General features: G+C 39.8%; 1 protein-coding gene across 3 annotated transcripts; it reads left to right on the top strand.

Annotated features, from left to right (window-relative positions):
* cenpf (centromere protein F) lies at window positions 1-19,824 on the top strand. 3 transcript variants are annotated; one of them, XM_085267697.1, is made up of 38 exons: window positions 1-94; window positions 985-1,158; window positions 1,292-1,417; window positions 1,780-1,850; window positions 1,951-2,087; window positions 2,403-2,494; window positions 2,575-2,848; window positions 2,954-3,156; window positions 3,244-3,369; window positions 3,474-3,602; window positions 3,970-4,092; window positions 4,207-4,342; window positions 4,440-4,569; window positions 4,661-4,940; window positions 5,161-5,367; window positions 5,800-6,008; window positions 6,602-6,731; window positions 7,218-7,496; window positions 7,621-8,208; window positions 8,350-8,523; window positions 8,640-9,544; window positions 9,655-9,848; window positions 9,934-10,069; window positions 10,158-10,296; window positions 10,481-10,592; window positions 10,790-11,043; window positions 11,121-11,229; window positions 11,349-11,554; window positions 11,809-12,027; window positions 12,345-12,488; window positions 12,590-12,779; window positions 12,882-12,979; window positions 13,067-13,108; window positions 13,233-14,360; window positions 15,957-16,086; window positions 16,595-17,299; window positions 17,523-17,632; window positions 18,976-19,824. In XM_085267697.1, exons 2-38 carry the CDS (start codon window positions 997-999, stop codon window positions 19,120-19,122), a joined length of 8,544 nt encoding a protein of 2,847 aa, XP_085123823.1. In that variant the 5' UTR covers window positions 1-94; window positions 985-996; the 3' UTR covers window positions 19,123-19,824. The 3 variants fall into 3 exon arrangements, with proteins under 3 accessions (XP_085123823.1, XP_085123814.1, XP_085123818.1); XM_085267688.1 differs by having other exon boundaries at window positions 8,640-9,574; XM_085267692.1 differs by having other exon boundaries at window positions 73-94; window positions 989-1,158; window positions 8,640-9,574.
* Window positions 19,825-20,906: the final 1,082 nt, after the last annotated feature.

Below are 20,906 nucleotides of genomic sequence, written 5' to 3'. Positions count from 1 at the left end.
TCGCGGCTTGCCGTTTCCTCTGTTGAATTTTGAATTTTTCAACGAGAGCGACCCAAACAGTAGGAGAATTTGATAAAGGAGCATCGCGCCCAAAGTAAGTGCAGCCAGCCTGAGTCGTTACTGCTATGTGATTTATTTCAATTTCGAGTTAACTGTCTAATATACTAATATAGAATCTGCACTAATCTTTAGCCCCTGTCTGGATAATTTACGATTTAAATAAAAAATATATATCGATGTCATATTTGCTGAGAGCATGCTCTTCAGAAAGCTAACGTTAAACAGAAACTAAGCTATGTTTTGATCATATCCAGCTTTTAAATAAATTGACTTCTAATACGTGTTTTGTGGTTGTATTCAGTAATTTAATCGGGCATCATTTACTACGTAAACTCTGTAAAGTAGCTTCTAGCTAGCTAATCTTTAATATTAAACTAAAACCTGCTCAGGTCAGATGATGGGCTGTAATTTTCTTTTCACCGGTATAACTATTAATACTCATTTCTTGTTATAAAATCTGAGGTTAACTTTACGTAGTTATAGCTACACTTAGTTGCTTTGACTGTCAGCGTTGATAGAAGACACAGCTTTGAAGGGACTTTAGCCTCATGTGAACTGTCTGTTCACACTGAAGACGAAAACGTTTCATTATGTCTGCATAACAAAGCATAGTGTGAATTTCTGTGGCACTACCAATGTTTAAAATGGACATTTAGCCTTTTTCGTGTCTAAACTGATGCTTTTTCTTCTTTGTATATTGCTATTATTGTTATATGTACCGAAGGAAGATAAATATTGATTAGCAAACATTTGTTGATCTGATCATTGGTCACTGCCAGTAAATATTATTATTTACTTATAGGGCAGTCAGCTAGGCCAGTATCAGTCCTTGATTCCCTAAAAATGTTTTTAAATTTTAAACTAGATATATTTATCAGCTCGTCATCAATTCATTACTTTTATATAAATGGATATATGTTTTAGTAAGGTTAAACCATGAGCTGGGCGGTGGAGGAGTGGAAGGATGGACTTCCAGGGAAAGCCCTGCAGAAGATCCAGGAGATGGAAGTCCAGCTGGATAAACTGAAGAAGGAGAAGACACAAAAGCAGTTTCAGTTGGACTCCTTAGAAGCTGCACTCCAAAAACAAAAGCAAAAGGTCAACATTTATCAGAAGTGCTTGAACAAATGTGTTTTGTGAGAAACAAACTGACACATCTAGATACCCAATCAAAACATTTAAAATAAGCTTGAGAAATACTTCTCCTACTCATATGAGTCTATTTCTCCAGGTGGACAGTGAACGTACAGAGACGTCTGCTTTGAAGAGAGAAAACCAGTCTTTATTAGAGTCATGTGACTCTCTAGAGAAAGCTCGGCAAAAGGTTGTACATGATCTTGGAGTCAAAGAACAGCAGGTCAGTTTCTGATGAGAGGAAGAAGCATTTGATCATTGCAGGATAAACCTAGTTTCAGATCTAGATTAACATGTATTCAACAGTAAAGCTGAAAGGTGTTAGTTAATAGCCACTGTTCATCACATGTATAATTACAGACGCTCATATTGAAGTGTGTTTTCCTGTTAGTGTGTTCCGCCCTTTTTATTTGTGAGCAAGTTATATCTGAAGATAAAACTTTAAAAACAACTTATGTTACGGAGGAATTATTTATTTTTCAGCTTGGGAGTACAGATTTGCATAAATGGTACTCAAGTGACAAGCTCACAAGCCTGATATCCAACTAATGTTTTTGTCTAACTGAATTGTCTTCCTAAACGTAGGTGAGCTACCTGGAAGGTCAGCTTAACTCCTGCAGAAAAACCATTGAACGACTCGAACAGGAGCTCAAGAAGTGAGTTCAGTTATGCGTCTCTCTCTGTGCTGTTGTATGACTCAGAGTGATAAATTCAGTGATTTATCAAGACCTTGATGAGCACCTTATATCTGCTCAGGCACAAAAATGAACTGGATCGTTCCCAGCCTGCTGGCTCTTCCTCGCTGTCATCCTCCTCCTGTGAGCTGCAGACCTACGCCACTCCACAGAAGAGTTTTCAGACACCAGCATCGATCCCAGCCTACAGACAGCATGGTATTAAAATGTGTTTATATCTTCAGGGAGTCTGCAATTCATTCTGTGTTCTTATTTATTTATTTATTTATTTATTTATAAGCAAGTAAACATTTGATTTACAGACTTTTCTCACTTTTCTTTTAATATACATTTCTGTGTTCATGTGTAGGCTTATCGCAGTTATTTCTAGAGTGTCTCTGTCTCTAAAAATGTATATAGAATCATTTTTGCATTCAGACGTCTTTTTTTTTTAAGCTCCATCTGTTAAGGAGTCACTGTTTTCTAAATGACTGAATAAGTTTACTTTGGATTTGAATTGTGTGTCTTCCATAGATAATAGACTAGAGGAGCTGCAGGAGAAATACAACCAAGAGGTAGAAGAAAGAAAAAGACTGGAAAGTGAACTCAAAGTCTTGCAGGTCAAAGTAAGTGCTATAAATAAATCTATTTTTATAATTATGAGCATTTATTTCTTAGTAGTTTTAATATTTCTCATCTTCTCTAGCTGTTGAATCAGTCTTCAGTCAGTGTAAGTCACAAGGACATTGCTGCCCGACAAGCCGGGTCTTCCATTTTCCCATGGCAACAGCAGGATTCTGCCCATCGCCGCCAGTCTCAGGACATAATGGAAACACCTCTAAAGAGGCGAGGGACATCCCTTTGGGACGCCCATGAGGAGACGCCGATCAAACCCAGCCAGCGGATGAGCTCTTCCAGAGCAGCACCGAGTCCCAGTGGATCCTCTCAACAGATGGAGCAGCTAAAGACTTTGAACCAAGGTATTTTGTTATAAAGTATTTTATAATTAGTATGTTGGGTATTGTTCGGTGTTTAGTAACTTTTGCTTTACACTTCTTTTTTTGTGGTTGTTGTTCTTTTAACAGAGCTGCGTGGCCATGTGTCAGAACTAGAGAGGAACTTAGCCAATCAGGAGAAGGAAATTCGTAACCAAGCGTCCAAACTGCAGGACCTTCAAACGCAGCTGAACCAGGCCCGCAAAGACCTCAGCGAGCGGGACAGAGACCTGACCAAGGCCAAACACGAGCTGAGTCAGGCCACAGACCGACACCAGCAGGTCGAGTCCAAGGTAGGCGACATTATTTTATTCTGCTTAGCAGTAAAGAGCACAAGTTAATCACTAGCAAAGTTGTCTAATGATTTGAGTTGTTTTTAGTGTTCATCGGTTGAGCAGAAACTAAAACAAGTCACTGAGGAGATGAGTTGCCAGAGGCACAATGCTGAAAGCTGCAGACGGGCACTGGAGCAGAAACTCAAGGACCAAGAGAGAGACAGTCAGAAGGTACAACAGTGGGAAATATTTTAGTCTTTTAAGATTTTTATTAATAATGAAGTTTTTAGAATTTGGTTTATGAATTGTGTTCGTACCTGTTATATTTTGTGTAGGAACTTGCCCAGCTGCAGAGTTCCCATCATGCTTTGGATCAGCAGCTAAACCAGACCAGAACCAAGCTGACCCAAGAGATCCAACAGGCCAAAAAAGACCACAACATACTGCAGGCAGACATGGAGAAGGTAGATTTGTAACATCGCACCAGCACATTTATTAAAAGATTAAAGCATTTCTACTTGGTGATTTTGTTGGACGAGGCCTAATTAAAATCTTTTTATAAGTGTGAGTCGTGTAAAATTAGTGCTCACTGACTTTGTGAATGTTGTGCATTTGATGAACTGCTGAAGATGCAACTTTAATTTTGTTTTTAGTTGTATTTTTAGTAGTCAGTTTTTAAGTTAACAAAAAGATGTGTAATGAAAAAAACCCACCACATCCTGAGTGTGTTTAGGCTTTCAGAGAGGAGCGAAAGCCACAACCCTAGAGGAAAAGTATTTAATGTATCTTAATTGCCTTGACCTTAATTTGTATCACACTGCTCCTTTTTAGATGTGCTTCCAGAAGAAGCAGATGGAGAAGGAGATGGAGGAGCAGAAACAGAAGCTGCTGAGGTCAGAACAAAGCCTTCAGGCCTGTCAGACCAAAGAGCAGGACCTCCGCAAGAAAATGGAGGTGGGCTGAAAATCCGTTTGCTGTAATTGTGAATTTGCAGTTCTGCTTTTAGTGCACTTCTCATCATTGTAGGGCATGGATTCATGTTATCCACTCATTTCTTCATCCCTCCAGGAGCTGCAGAAAGAGAAGAACAGTATGACTGTCCAGTTGGACCAGAGCAACAGGCGCCTCTCTCAGCTGGAAGAAGAGAAGAAGAGTTCAAACCAGAGCCTCAAACGTACCCAGGGACTGCTAGATGATCTCAAAGGTAAATTTGTTTTAGGGATGTCAGAAGTAGCGGTTAGTCTTGAGAATTAATCTGAGGTTATTTTAATCTTAAACTGATTTGTCTTTTGGATCTTTAGCTAAATCTGAAGGGCAGGCAGAGGAGCTGAAGAAACTTCAGTGTAAACTGGAGCAGCAGGCTCAGACTTCAGCACGTGAACAGGAAAACTTAAAGAAAACACTTTCTGATGCAGAGACCAGAAATGACAGGTAATCATCATTTCATTTTCATAATCAGCATTGTGGAGTAGGAATAATACATTTTGTTATTAATCCTTGTAAATATTTAATTTCACTGTAGATCTCAGAATGAACTCCAGAAACAGAAACAAGAGTCAGAGAGGCTGAGCAACAGGGTGACGGTGCTAGAGAAGGAGAGCCAAGAGTTGAAATCCAACCTCTCTGCGAGTCAGAATGAATGTAAGGAACTGAAACGAGAACATCAAGCTCTGCTGGACTGGAAGAATGAGAAGGAGAGCTTAATTAATGAAACTGAAGCTGTGCAAAAGGAGTTCGCAGACAAAATTACCAGCTTGGAGAGTAGTCTGGGCTCCCTAAACGAGGCTAATGATGAACTTCAGGTAAGGAGCAGTGGTTTCTAGACTCTTGTTTAAACTGAAAAGTAGAAAATTCGATTGCCTGGTGTCAGAATTAAGTTTTTTGCTGATATTCTGATAAATAGCTTTAATTAAACTAATTTTTACTTAGTGTCAAGAATAACCACAGTACAAAATCTACTGTAGCAGCAGCCTTGAAGTAGATTATCCCTCACCCTGAATACGTTTTCTTTCATTACTGCAGAAGAAGCTCACGTGTGTAGAGGGAGAAAAGGCCAGTCTGTCTGCTCACATTGATTCCCTGAAGGGAGAACTCCTCAACAAGTGCACAGATCTGGAGGAGAAGGCGCATCAGTACAAGGAGCTTCAGTCTCAGTTCTCTGAGGCTGGACAGAAACATGCTAAAGACTTGGAGAACATAGGAGTGCAGGTGGCTCAGCTTGAAGCACAGGTGACTTATAGTTATTTATTTTTTATAGTCTTTAAAATATTTATTTGAATTTCATTAGCAACCATTATTGGAATAAATCATGGACAAACATCCGACCCCTAATGAAAGCTGCTTCTTAGGCTCCATTTTTACGAGAAATGTTCTATAGGAAAGTGAAATTTTGAAAGTGGTAATACAAAAATATAGCGTATCTCTCTCTTTTGTAATCCACTGATGTGCTATGCACCATGCTTCATATTTTCGTTCTGGTAACAACACAGCAAACCCATAAAGTTTTTTTATTAGTTTTTCTAATAAATGTTTTTTCTAATTATTAGTAATTCTAATAACTGTACTCGATATAAAGGAGTACATAAACTAGTAAAATCCATTGTCAGCACTTGCTGAATCTCTCTTTCTTAATACGATTTCATTTTTTAATAACTTAACTAGGTCAAAGATCTGGAGTTGCGTTTGCAGAAGGAAATCACTCGAGCCGAACTCGCTGAGAGGATGAACACCGACCTGCAGGATGAGCACAAGGCAACCTGTGATCTGGTCCGCTCCAAAGAGCAGCTGGTAGAGCTGGGGAGGGCTGAGATCAGCCAGCTGAGGGAAAGCCTTGCTCAGACAATTGCACAGCAGGAGGAGCAAAATGCCAGGTGGGAGTTTTTCGTGCAATATTGGTAAAAACTATGATAATTGAAATAAGGTAGAGCTGTGGAATGACACATTATGTCCTGTCTTAGCTTTGGTATAAGATCGAAGAAAACATTGTGAGAAAGACAGCAATGTACGTCGTGGCATATTAACTTTCCAACACTGTTTTTAGAAGCAAGTTGCATGAAGACATGAAAACACTGTTTGACTCATACCTTCCATCTGCTCAGTTGTGATATGTACCATGCTACAGGTGGTCAGAGTGCAAAACACTGAGTCAGAGCTGCTTTTCTGGACAAGCTGTGTTGACACCATCTACCTGCATTTTTTCAGCATTATGTCCTGAATCAACAACAAATAAATGTTCTTTATATATATATATATATATATATATATATATATATATATATATATATATATATATATATATATATATATATATATATATATATATATATATATATATATATATATATATATATATATATATTCATTAACGCCCATTCCATATGGAATGTCCAGTAACTGCTGACAATATCAGCTGAGCTTTGGTTTTAATGTCTATTCTCTGTCTTTGATTTGTAATTTCACTTAGGTTAGCAGAGGAGAAGGCAGACCTCCTAAAGCAGTGTGAAGAACGTGTTTCAGCAAAGGCTGAAGAGACTGAGCACATCAAGCTGCAGTTAGAGGAGGCCCAGCAGGAGCTGCTGCTCACCAAAAACCAGGTCTGCTTTAGTTAAACTGCAGTGGAAGCTTTTTTTTAAGAGACTTCTATTTATTCTCAAACTTTTACTTCAATAAGTGAATAAAGTTGGGAAACTGAAAAGTGCAGGAGAATTAAACAGGAAAATAAGACTTCTCTAGAGTAAAATCTGACCTGTGCTAGTCTGCCTTTGGTTGCTTTTTGGGTTATTTTTATCTTGTCACTTTGGAAAGGACACTTTGCCATATCAACAGGCCTGAACTCAAACCACCGTCCAACTGGTGTCTGTATCCACTGTATGGACAGGAAGTAGTTGCGTGAAATCCAGTTATGAGGCTTTAGGTGATGCTCTGATATATTTCTGCATATGTTGAGATATTAAGTAGTTTTTGCTGTCCTACATTTAGTAGTACATTTAATCACTATAAAAACTTTGCTGAGCATTTGGTGTAATTGTGTTGTTACTGCTTTTTTAAATTAATTGTCCTCCTCTTCTTCTTCCTCTTAGATCAGTTCCTTAGAGCAGTTCCTGAAGGTCCAGGAGCAACTGGGAGCAGAGCTGCAGAAACAAATTAAGACAATGACAGAGCAGGAAGAGGAACAAATTCGGATGTACAACAAAAAATCAGAAGAACTCAAACAATTAGAAATGGATCTCAGTGATCAGCGGAAACAAACAGAGAAGAAGGAGAAGCAGCTCAGAGAAGCTGAAGTTCAGATATCGTCTGTGGAGAAACAAAAAGCCGAGCTGGAAAATGAAATTCAAGATTTGAAGAAAGAATCAAAGGTAAAATCTAAAAATCTTTGCTTTGTTGTCTGGTTATGTACGGATATTTTAATTATGTTCATAATTAATTTATTTACTTGCCTATTTTTTCTTACCAAATATAAATGAAACCTTTTTAATTAAGATCATTCAGCACAGTCAGACCGAGAAGATCAGCAGCCTCCTGGAGCAGATTTCATCCTTAGAAGAAAAGGTCGATGTGAACAAAGATGCAGCGGAGAAGCTTCCCGTCTTGAAGAATGAACTGGATGTAGCCACTCAGTCCAACGTTGACCTTAAGAAGTCACTACAAGCTCTTGAGGAGAATCACTCCTCCGCTATAGAAATTAAGTCTAACCTGGAGAGCACTCTGGCCGAGAAGATGAATCTTATCTCTGCTTTGGAGAATGAAGTAAAAGATCTCACAGAGAAGATGGGTAAAGAGTTAGAGCGTCACGCTTTGGAGATTGAAAACTTCCTCAAAAAAGAAAAGAGCCTTGACGAACAGCTCGAAGCCACAAAGAAATCAGTCAGTGCTGCCAAAGCAGAGTCGAGTTCACGTCGGGAGGAGATCCGGACCATGAAGGCGACTCTGTCTGCAGCGTCACGCGGCTTGGAAGAGAGAGACAGCACCATAAAAGATCTGAAGGAAAAGCTGAATAAAGCTGAGGCAGAACAGACCAAAACCTCAGAACTCCTGAAGGAGAAGGTGGTCGCCATGAATAAAATCAAGGTTGGTTCCAAATGTGTTCCTGTTTATGTTCTTGTTTATTACAATATTCTTAGACACAAAGGAAGTGTACTGTTGGATAGTGTAGCAAATCTTTTAGTTGCATGTTCTGAGTTATTAATTATCCCCCTCCAAACAATTAAGGTTCAGCTAGAGATGCTCCAGATGGACTTGGAGGACAACGAGACAGCCATGACCTCCTTTGACAGTCAGGTGGAGCAGCTTAAAGGAACTATAGAGTCACTGGAGGCCATGCTTGCTCAGAGCCAGACCCAGATGTCTGAAATGGAGGCCATGCTGGATGAGGGCAGAGCCCAGGTTGGATAATTGTTCTTCTCAAAAGTGCTTCACTCACACACAGTGTTTGCTGATTCACTGTTGTCTTCTGTCTTTGTCATCAGCATGCTTTCACTAATCAGCGGCTCTATTTTCAGGTCTCTGTCTTGGAAGCCCGCTTAGATGAGGTCCAGTCGCAGAACTCTCTCTTGGAGTCAAAGTATGTCACAGCTAAGGAGGAGTTATTTGAGAGAACCTGTGAAATAACTCGTATGGAAGAGGAAGCTATCCGACGTCACGAACTGGAAGAGAGTGTTGCTACATTAGAGGCTAAAATCAGTCAGATGACACAAGACAACGAAAAGCTGGAGACAACTCTCGGGGAAACCATTCAGGACAAAGAGAGCAGTCTAAATCAGCTTCTCCAGGAGAAAAACAACCTCGAGACTTCTCTGAAACAGCTAATGAACGACAAAGAGCAAGTCGAAGGTGAAATGGTGCACGTAAATGCAGAAAAGAAACTGCTCGAAGTCACTGTAGACGCACTGTCTGAGGAGAACAAACAACTGCAGTCTAATATTGAACAGGTAACTGAGGAAAAGCAGCAAACAGAAGCCAAGATTAATGAAATAACTGCTCGGAAACATGAGGCTGAATCTGCCCTTAGTCAGCTCACTGAAGCAAAAGCCCAGTTAGATGATATCCTGAAAAAGACGAATGAAGAAAACGTTCAACTTGCAGATGAACTGCATGCATTAACTTCTGAGAAAAATGACCTGGTTACTAAATTGAATCAAGTAGTAGAGGAAAAGGTTCAGCTGGAATTGAGCTATAATCAACTCTCTGAAGAAAACATCAAACTACAGTCTAATGTGAATCAAATAACTGAGGAGAAGCTGCAGTTACAGGAACTCATAAAGGGCCATGGAGATGAGGTTGCTTCTCTCAGAGAGGAGAGCGAGTGCATCCAGCACTCCCTGCTGACCTCAGAACAGGAGCGCCAGAGACTGAAGGAGCAGCTTGAGCTGATGGAGGAGAGGACTGAGGCGACGAATAAAGAGCAGTATGTCTACATGGCTGTGTCTGCTTTGAAGTTTGTATTAGCTTTTTAGCTGTTTGCTCTGCTATCTATATAATGGCTGAAATCACAGTGTGTTTTATTTTGTATCACAGGAGCGAGCGGTTTACAGCAGAGCAGGCTGAACTGCACCAGAAGCTGGCGGGCTTGCAGAAGGAGCTGACTGTGTTTAAGCAACAGTATGAATCACTGCTGGAACAAGTGGGCCAGCAGCACAGCCTCATTCAGCAGCTGTCAGAATTCAAGAGCCCAGCAGACAGAAACAACATGGAGGAGGCAGAAACTGATGGTGAGTGAGGAAATGTTTTTTTTTCCTTCATAAAAAACAGATTTCCACTTTCCTTGAGTACATATATTTATATTTATCTGTTTAGTTTACCCAGCTGAAGCAGCAGCCGAGAGTCAGGTAGAACCAGCAGTTAATTCAAGCCTCTGCACCAGTTCGGAGTCCCTTCCAGTAGAGGAGGAACTTATGGTGTCTGAACCGACTGAATTTGCTGATGCTTTCAGGTGCAGTGAGTTTTATGCCGCCTTCTGTTTTGTGTTGACTGTTTGTATGCAATGAAAAACAAAGCTAACCTCCCCTCTGTCATGTTAGCGAGGTCAAGCTGGTCTTTAAGGTGGACGCCACCAAGCAGGAGGTGACGCAGGAACAGTCAGAGGAGGATGGGGAGGCGTTTGTAGCAGATGTAGAGGAAACGAAGACGAATGAGGAGGAGCAGCTACTTCCTGAACAGGTTAAAACCGCTGTAATAGTCACTTTTCCTTCAGTCGTGCATGGTACATCATTAATCTTTGTTAATATGTTGTATTCGTTGTCTGTTGTATATTCAGATTGTTAGGAAAATTGTTAATTTCTTTGGGAATACATGAGGTTCATAATGGAGCAATGTTTTCATTATTTTTATTTATTTTGTACAGGTTTCTGAAGAAAGCTCCAACTCCAGAGATGTTCTTGTAGATGAGTCTGTAATCCATGACGTGTCTCCACAACCTTCCTCCTTCAGTGAGAAAAGAGACACGAAATCGTTTGGTGAGTAAATCAAATATCTAAAAACTGTTTTGTTTATTTATTATTTATTGTTTTGCATTGAGTTCATACTTCATTTAGGTTTGTCCTTATTTGAATGCATTTTTCTTTTGTTTATGGAATAAAATAACAAATGCTTATTCAGCTTAGGCTGAATATAAATATTCAAATGGCATTCAGACACATCTGTCCATCAACAGAGTCATCCCTGGTAAATGATGAACTCGAACGTTACAAGGAAATGATCAGAAAACAAGAAAAGGAACTTGAGACTCTGCGCTCAGAGTTCGACCTGCTGAGCTCTGACCTGGAACTGAGAAAGGAGCTGACCTCTGAACTGGAAGTCCAGGTTCAAAACCTGGAGCAGAAAGTTCATGCTGCCGAGGAAGAAGCCCACAGTGCATCCTGTCAGCTGAAAATTGCTTTGGATTCAAAGAAAAATCTTTCTCATGAGGTGGGATGAAGATTTGTCAAATAATGGAACCAGTTTTTTGTGTTTCTTTTACGTTAATACCATGTGCTCATATTTAGCTGACCCAGCTGTCCGAGGAGAAGGAAACTTTAACTCTACAGCTACAAACCACTAAGTGCCAGCTGACTGATGTTATGGAGATGCTGGAAGGACTTGAGATGGCCAAAGGTTTCTTTTTACTTTATATTAGAAAAATCACCACAACTCTCAGAAGTAAAGATACCCCTGAGAGTTTCCATTTAAGGTCATGCTATTAGATTAAAGGTTGTTTTTTCTTGGTTCTGTAGGTGGATGGGATGAGAAGTTTCTTCAGCAAGAGAGCGAGCTTAAGAGGGTTCGCTCGGAGAAAGCTAACCTGGAACAGCACATCCTGGGAATGGAGTCTGAACTGGAGACTATGCAGGCTGAGGGGGCCAGACTGAAGGGTGAGATGGAGACTCAGAGGAGGACTTTTTCAGGCATGGAGCAAAAGATAGAAACACTCATTACTGAGGTGAGCAAAGCCTGCAAGCTAAAACAACACAATACTGTGTATTTAAAGGCAAAATTTATGTGAACCTTTTGGGGACCAATAAAATAAAATAAACTAAAACAGAATTTGCTCTCAAATCCCCTTCAGTTTCCCCTTGTACAGAAATATAGACCAAAGCTTTGGTCTATGTTCTGTTGTAAGCTTGTTGTCTTCTGTTGTTGTAAGCTTTCATCTTGCAGAATACCCAAAGGTACTTATAAATCTTATATCTGCAGACAACTCAGCTGAGATCTGAACTGGTGTCTTGCACTGAAGAGCGAGATGAGTTGAGCCAATCCTTGAGCCACTGGAGGGAGAAAGTTCACAGTCTGGAGAAAAATAATTGTGACACAAGAAACCTCATTTCCATCCTGGAGGATGACATCAGAGCAGGAAGGAAGGAGTATGAAGCCCTGCAAAGCAACACAGACAAACTGAGGACAGAGAGGCAACAGGTACACATGGAAATTTCCACAGAAGGGGAGACTGGTTAGACATGGTTACGCCCCAGTTACGACTTTTGACTTATATGGATGCATCTAACAGTGACAAGACTTGCTTTAGCCAGCTGAATCAGATCAAAGCAATGATCACCTAATCCTCCTGTAGTTTTGAATAGATTCTCAGGTCTGATTTATGCTAGATCCTTATGAAACTTACGATATGTTAAATTACTTTTCTTTTAAACAGATTTTTTTTTGGGGGGGGGGCTTGTTTGTTGTGTTTTTTGTTGTTTCCTACTAAAACTTCATCTATTTTCCTTCACATGAAGCTGGTGGAGCAAGTTAAAGAGCTAGAGCGGACAATCTCCCAGCACTGTGGAGAAAGAGAGGAGCTGATTGGCCATCTTAACCAGATAAAGGAGGACCACAGTTCCTCCAGTCAAAACACAGAGTCCATGGCTGGAAAGATAAAGGTGAGGAGGAAGTGTATTATGAAGTATGTCCCTGTATGTGGGAAGTGGAGTCAAAAGCATTTGGTCATAACTCCACTTGTTTTTCCTGATTCCCACCTCAGGCTTTAGAGGGAGAAGTGTTTCGCCTTTCCCAGTCTTTAGAGTCGTCTTTATTAGAGAAAGGAGAGATTGCCTCTCGCCTGAATTCCACCCAAGATGAGGTCCAGCAGATGAGAACTGGTATCGAAAAACTCCAAGTCCGCATTGAGTCGGATGAGAGGAAGAAAAAGAAGATGGGAGAGCTCCTTAAAGGTGACTCTTAACACTTTTGTTCCTGATGGAAAGAAAAGTGTAAATTATATAACCTCCACAGTTTTGTTATGTTTTGGTCTAAATGTGACTATATCCTTGCAGCCGCCCAGAGAAAGTCTGACTCACTGCAAGATCGCATTGATTCCCTGGAGCGAGAGAAGGAAGATGTAGAGCAAAGTTTAGAAGAAGCAGTGCTGCAGGTATTTAGTCTCACAAACAGTCAAAAAATTATGATTATATCTTACTGATGCTGACTCAGAATCCGATTCTGCTGCGCTCTCCCGCAGGCGGAAATGGCTAAAGCTGAGCTGGAGGAGGAAAGGAGAATGGTAACCTTGTATTAAGACTTTTTCCCTCTATCTGTGATGATTTTTGTCTTCTAATTATAAAATGTGACTGCAATCCAAACAGACTGTTAATCTGCTTCTCCTGCCTTTGTCTTTCTTGCTTCAGGTGGAGGAAGAGAAAAAAGAGCTTAGTGCGAAAATCTCAGAGCTCTCTACCACTCTGGAAAGTTTGAGATCTGAGAAAGAACACATGGAGAGACAGCTGGAAATAAAAAACAGAGAAATCAAGGAACTGAAGGCAGCTAAGGAGGAGCTGGAGAGAGGACTGGAGAAGGCAGAGGCAGAAAGAAAGGAGGAAGAGGAAAGACAGAAATGCAGATTAGAAGAACTGGAGAAAGAGATGAAAGGGGAAGCAGAGAGACAGATTAGAGTGTTGGATGACCTTCAAGCACAGCTGGAAGCCTCTCGGCAAAGAGAAATTTCACTTGAACAAAAGGGCACAGAAGGGGAAGCAGAGAAAGAGAGGATGCAGGCTCTCCTGGTGCAGTTAGAGGAGGAGAAAAAACATCTGCTGAGTTCACTACAGGAGTCACAGACAGAAGGAGAGAAGCTCCGCTCTCATGGAGAGGAGTGGGAGACAGAAAGAAACAGCCTGAGGACCCAAACTGAAGCTCTGGAAGAAGAAATACAAGAGCTTAAAACACTCATAAAAACTACTGAGGACAAGATGGAGGTTTTAGAAAAGGAGAAGGAGGAGGACAGAGATCAGAAGCAGGCCTTGGAAAGATCCGTCTCCTCTGTTATGGCAGAGAAAGAACAGATCGAGGGAGAAAATGGACGACTTGTACAGGAAAAAGAAGAACTGCGCACAGCTCTTTTATCATTAGAACAAGAGAGAGATAAGCTGCGCTCCTCTCTGTTATCTGTAGAAGATGAAAAGGAGAGATTAGATCAGGGGAGAAGTGCGTTAGCCAGCGAGAGAGAAGAGCTTCAGTCGAGTCTCTCCTTGTTAGATAAAGAGAAGCACGACTTGCAGCAAAAGCTCTCTTTCTTAAATCAAGAGAAGGAGAGAGAGGAGGAGGAAAAGCAAAAGATAGAAGCTGAAAAACAGGAACTGAAGTCTTCTGTGTCTTTGATGGAAGAAGAGAAAAAGAACCTGTCTTCAGCTCTGCTTTCACTGGAACAAGAGAAGGAGAAACTCGCAGAAGAGCACGAGCATCTTAAGACAGCAGTGACCTCCATGGAGAAGGAGCTGGAAACACACAAAGTGTCCATCTCACAACTCAGTGAACAGGTATATGGAGAGAAATACCCAGATTTATTTAGGTCACAATAAAATGGAAGAAAAAAGGACTGGTAGTACTCACTCTATGCTCCTTTTTTAGAGGTTGAAACACTCTAAAAAAAATAATTAATCGAATTAATTAGAGGCTTCGTAATTAATTAATCACATTTAATCGCACAAGAAAATTTGCCCCAAAGTGCAAATGTTATTGTAATTTTAAAGGGTTTTTAATGGGAAACAGAATAAATAATAGACATGGACATGAATATTGTAAACTCAAGCTCTTTTAATTTATGGGGGGGGGAAAGCATTTAAACTGCATTTCACTGCAAAACTGAGAAAAAAAAACATCCCTGGCCAAAATTTAGCAGACTTAAAAATAAAGTGTTATTTTAAGTACATTTTCCAAATGGTATTGTCTTTAAATAATAATATTAATTTCAACATAAAGTGCAGTTTCTCTTCTTAACAAAACAGCACAGAAACATAAAAGCTTATTTGAACAGCTTTACCTTTTAAACTCTGAGTAATCTTAGAAAAAATTATTTTGTACATTGGGCTAAAACAGTGTGATCATCCTCCAACATTTTAGTGCAAAAAATTACAAACTTATTGGACTCACAATATGCTTATTAAATGTCCGTCTCTTTCAGCCAGTTACTTAGACAAACTAGCCTGTTCACATTTTCAGAGCCCAAGGCAGCTCTCTTTTTTGTTACTATGTGACCTGCAAGTAAGAACAGTCTGTCACATGGGACAGAAGTGGCAGGACTAATCAAATACGTGCAGGCCAGGACAGACAGCTGTGGGTGGGTCCCTGCTCGACTGGACCACCACTGCAGCGGGGAGTCTGTCTCGCTGATGGTGGATTCTGCTCTGTACAAACTCAGGGCTTCCTTATCTGAATCTGTAGCACATTTTCTATCTCCCTATCTTCTACCACTGATAGTGGTCTACAGTCCAAAGCAATCCATTTTGCAAGAGAGTTTGTAAGTTTGTCTGATGTTGACTTACTAATTTTGGCCCTAAAGCCAGTCATTTCATCAAGTTTGGGCTGGCAACACCTTTTGTTGGTACTCGAACTGGTAGCGCTAACAGCTCCCACAGTTTTTGTGCCCGCTGTAACATGTTGTGCATTAAGATGGTACCATAACCGAAGAACTTCTTTTTGTACAGTTGGCACAAAACCATGCTTTTATCAAGGCTTCCATTGAGTAGTCTTGAAATTTTCTTCCAATCAATCCTAGCAACACACTAGCTAGCTGTGTGTATCAGTGTAATTGGTATACCAGGAAATTGTGCATTGACAAAAGTTCCCCTTTGCTTGGAACGCAAGTGTGATTAAATGCATCAATTTTTGTTAACGCTTTATTTTTTTTAAAAATTAATTAATTGCAATTAACACGTTAAATTCCCACCCTTATCTAAAATACAACTCTCTGTCCAGACAGGTTTGCAATCACTCAGCAGATGTCAGTTTTTAAATCTAAAATATCCAGTATTGTATGAAAAAGATGAGCCAAAAATGTTTGGAACTGACATTTGTATGATAACACTGCATATGAAAATAATTTTTCTTTGCCTCAATCTCTCCGTCCCCTCCAGGTCTCAGAGCTAACATCGCGTGCAGCTCGTCTGACTAAAGACAAAAACTCTGCCCTGAGCAAGATGAGTCTTTGGATGAAGACCTGCAAACAGCTGGAGCAGGAGAAGGAAATGATGTTAAACGGCTCAGGTGTGCATCCATTTAACAGATTTACCTTTGTGTTTTCTGTTATGTGTTCAGCCTTTTATTGTCAGATTAAGTTGTCCTTACATTGATCAAACCCTTAAAGTTAAATGCAGTTTTTGATTTTATTATAGCAGTCCTTTTTATTCCTGTTTAATGGCTTGAATTGAACTCTTAACACTTTTTGCCTCATCTGTTTTGTGTGTATATGCAGATTAGTCGATGTCTCGAGGTGATGGATTGTTTCTTAAGTGTATGACCTATGAAACTCTGGCTGTTTGAATCTGTTTTTAAGTCTGTTGTTGGTAGGCTGTAGTTCAAAGGTGTAATTATCTGTGCTACTGACAGCCTTTTTTTGCTTATATTAACTTAAATGCCAACAAGTTTTAAAGCTTGTTTTAATATTTGTTAAGGTTATCACAGTGAAGATTTCACTTTCATGTTACTTTCTTTTCTGACAATTTTCATGAAGTGTTTTGTTTTGTTTTGAATATGGGGTACATTTATGTTTCAGGGGCAGGGAAGAGCAGTGAGGAAGGGCCGACTGAGCTGACCCAGCTGAGGAAGGATGCAGAGAAACTAAAGGAAGAAGTGGAAAACCTAAAGTCAGCCTTGGAGCAGAAGATGACGGAGGCTGAAGAAAGATTGATGGCGTCTCAAGAAAAAGACCAAGAGGTGAACAAACTTAGCGCTGCACTTGATGGAAAGAGAAAGGAATTAGAGGAGAAGGTTAAAGAGCTGGAGGAGATGAAGACTGAGTTGGAAGAAGTGAACAAACTTCTGGAAGAGAAAAGCAAAGAGGCAGATGAGAGCATGGAGAAATACTGCAGCCTGATGCTTGAGGTTCACAAACTGGAAAAGACCAACGAGGCTTTGAAAACCCGACTGGAGCTGATTGGTGCTAGCCAAAATGCTAATGACAGCCACTCCAGCAGCACCGAAGGCCGCCAGCGTTCAGGGAGGAAGTCTTCCACCAGACATCAGGAAATAAAAATCGACGACAATACCGAAAACATTGCTCCTTCGACTACTCAGAGATCTCCCCCGGGCTCAGGGAAACGAGGTCACTGTGAAATCAGCACTCGAGACAGCGCCCAGGAGGCCCTACACAATGTGACAAAGAGGATCAAAGCCAACGCCACGACCACACCCAAATCAAGACCTGAACAGGAAGATGAAGAGTTCAGACCAGAGGGACTTCCTGAGTTGGTACAGAGAGGTTAGTGGCTGAAAGTGTGCTCTGCTTTGTTACAGAGATCCTACAGCTTTATCCGTGTATTTAAATACACCACCATCAGTTTGTGAGTGTGTGTGTGTCTGCGTGTGTCTCTTTCAATTAGCTGAGTAAGCACAGGTGCAGTTACACAACAGAAACAAAAATCAATATTCATGTATACATTTATTCTCTGTGCAGTGAAATAAAATCATTATTTGTTCCTTAGGTTTTGCTGATATTCCTCTGGGGGAGGCCAGTCCTTTCATCATCAGGAGAACCACAGTGAGGCGCTGCAGCCCTCGGCTGGCTGCCAAACAAACTGCATCTGATGGCAAGGTGAGTAATGCAGGAATCTCTTTATTTTTTTACAGACACAGCGCGTTTTTTGCTACTTGTTTCCTTTAGTTAGTTTCACAAGCCATACTCTCAATGGGCACTTTATTGTGTCTCTACTCTGGTATTGACGCCACATGGTATATTAATGCACTGTAAACAGGCAAAGTTGAATAATGTGAAAGGTGTTCGGCACTGCAGCTTATTATCTGTGAGGAGCTGTAAGAACCTCTAATTGTCGGACATCAGCTGAACTTTTAGATACAGTGTGTATGTCACAGTTAATAAAGAACAAAATGTAATGATGGATTTTTTAAAAAAAAAAAAAAGCAAATTTAAACTTTGTGTGTCATTTCTACTGACATCATTGGCATCAAAGAAAGTGGACAGGGAGGCCAGAGTGGGAGAAACAAGAATCTTCCACCAAGGGTCATTATGTGTATAATTTAGGTTGCAGTGGCCCCTAATATGGCCACAGAATGTCCGGCCCCCCTCGTCTCCTTCGAGTTGTTGTCACATCACGTCAGGTCAGTGAAGCAGCAGGAGATTAAAAGACTGTAAAGATTTCAGGTCAAATTGTTAAAAGCGAAAGGATTTCCCCTGCTTTACTGAACCTCTGCTGTACACCACAGTATCAGAGTAACTGAAGTGTGACTCGAGGGTCATACCATATGAAATCAACTGAATCTGAATTAAGTTCCCACCCTTTATATATTTGGTATGTTTAATGAGGCCATGTCAAATTTTACCTTCATATTATGGAAATTTACTGAGTTATAGCCCCTTGAAGGAGTGGGATGACATTTGGTGCTTTTTTTTATTCAGATCATTTTTTTCCAGTACTTTCAGCTCATAACTGAAAAACACATTCAAGCTCTTTAAAAAAAAAAAAATGGAACCAAATCAATTTTACACACATTCAAAGAGTAACCATTTGAAAACACATTTTCATTATAGCACAATTTCTTCTGTAAGCACTATTATATCTGTTAGTATTGTGGGAAATAACATAGTTTTAAACGAATCTGCACCCATTTTATGTTAGCAACACAGTAATAGAAGCATGCATTGTAATAAGTCACAATTTCTAAAAAATGATGCCACCATTGGGATAGGTGGCTGCTCAAAATACGTTATGACATATAAAAGTCGTCTTTACGTTTTGATCAGTGTGTCTTCTAACTTTGATTCCTTCTCTGTCAATAATTTTCAGTCTAATCACTTTTAACACACAAATGGGAGCCACTCGCTTGTTTTTCATGGAATCGTCCTGCAGCATAAATCCTACTTTCTGATTCACTTATTCACTCTTTCATCTGTCGTCTACTTTTTTTTTCCCCTCTCAGGGTTTGGGGCCCATACCTCTGCAGAGTCCCTCTGCTGCTATGGCAACAGACACCGCCAACAGGAAGTGTTCCCCGAGTTCTCGGAAGACACCAGAAAAACAACTAAGAGAGCAAACACAGCAAGGAGACAACTGTCACGTTCAGTAGATCAGCCTGGACTTGCACGTACACAGCCTTCCACTTAGAAACACACACATGTACGTCACAAAATGTTAACGATCCATGTTTGTAAAGTTACACGGATCTTTAAAGACATGTTTATTTTAAAGGTGTACTCCTTCCTAAAATGCACTTTTCCTTTTGGGTTTGCGGGGCTGTGAGTCACATTTGCTGGTAAATGTTTTTCTGCCAGAACTTTATAACATTAAATTACTTCCTAGGTGTTGTTCTCTTCAGGTTGCTCAAGAAAACAAAGCACTAACTCCAGTAAGGTGTCAAGGCAGTTTAATATGTACACATGCACTGATTGTCTTTGTAGAAATGTTCATTCCTGTCATATCGTCTTCCCTTTTTATCTTCCTAACAGTTTTCTCATGGAACTTACTTATTTTCTTTTGTACTGTTCTTTATGTTTGTAGATAAATATTGTTTTATGTCTTTTATTATTCCAAATGCTATATCTATAGTAAATGCACCTGTTTCATTGATCTGTCTTGTAAAAAGCTGAATGTCAATGGCAGCTAAGATTTTCTAGATTTTCTATTCCAAAATTAGAACAAATATGAAAACAGGTTTTTGACTCCTTTCCTTGCTTAATAATCTTTGTTTCTCTTTTTTAGGTCTTATTGACCAGTGTAAATAGTTAGTAATGCATAAAGGCTTTTTTACTAAATCATTTTTACTGCTTGACTTGTGTGATCTCATGTGTCCTGTCTTAACTGATCGAAAACTGCTGTAAAGGGTAACATGACCAGAGTCCACACAATACACTGTGCTACCACAGGGTGGGGAACCTGAACCAGTCACAATGTAGGTCTGCAGGATTGTGAAGAATACCAGTCAGTGCAGGATGCCCCTCACTTTTTCTTTCTTTTTTTTTTCATTAGAATTTATCAAAGACAAAAATATACATAAAAAAAAGGAACATAAAATAAAACAACCTGTATGAACAAGAATAAACAAAAGTAAACAAACGGGTGTACCAACTAGTTAACATATACAGGATTACAGAGGTTTAAACAAATTCAGGTCGCCTTGAAAAAATATGTTTCCATTTATCCCAAATCCAATCAAATGTGTCGTATTGAAAGCTGTTAGAGAATGAAATTTTTTCTATTTAAACAACCCATACAGTCATTTGGTGATGGAATTTTAACACTTAGCCATTTCTTAGTGATAGTCTTTCAGGCAGACTCAAAATACAATATAACAGCTTGGTCACTTTATCCACATTTACTGAGTATAAATATCCAAACAATAGTTCATCCCAATTAAAGGGAAGTTGCATACTGAGAATAGTCTAACTCAGAATGGATCGAAACTTGGAAGGTGTTTATCAATGGACAAGATCAAAACAAGTGGAAGCGCTTTACTCCTTGGGCCCCACAGTTTCTCCAGCAGCTGGAGGAGTTAGAATAATGTTTATTTTGTGCAGGTGTAATAAAAAATCTACAAAGACTCTTCCAGCCTAAACATCTCCATATATTAGAGCTAGAGATTCTCCACTGAAAAGCACATTGCTGATACCAAGTGTCATTTGAGATGACCATATTTGTGTCTTTCCCATTTTTGTTTAATGTAGATTGTATTCAAATTCTTAAGCTTTTGTAGACCCTTGTACAGTCTAGAAATCACTTTGAGATCCACATGGTATGCCATAACCAGTGTTGGGTAAGTTACTTTAAAATAGTAACTTAGTTACATTACTAGTTACTTCTCTCAAAAGTAACTCAGTTACTTCAAGTTACTCGTTACTTTCAAAGTAACTAGTT

This window comes from Mchenga conophoros, linkage group LG1, assembly GCF_057382185.1.
Source record: "Mchenga conophoros isolate Kocher_MC1m ecotype Shallow Benthic linkage group LG1, M_conophoros_male_GT1.1, whole genome shotgun sequence".
Classification (NCBI taxonomy): Eukaryota; Metazoa; Chordata; class Actinopteri; order Cichliformes; family Cichlidae; genus Mchenga; species Mchenga conophoros.
This window is presented reverse-complemented; position numbering and strand designations above follow the sequence as displayed.

Bases quoted from the DNA above. Each gene is read 5' to 3' on its own strand.
- cenpf (XM_085267688.1), top strand. From the start codon at position 997: ATGAGCTGGGCGGTGGAGGAGTGGAAGGATGGACTTCCAGGGAAAGCC. The intron at 13,109-13,232 runs GTAACCTTGTAT...TTCTTGCTTCAG, and splicing joins TGGAGGAGGAAAGGAGAATG to GTGGAGGAAGAGAAAAAAGA. The intron at 16,087-16,594 runs GTGTGCATCCAT...TTTATGTTTCAG, and splicing joins AATGATGTTAAACGGCTCAG to GGGCAGGGAAGAGCAGTGAG.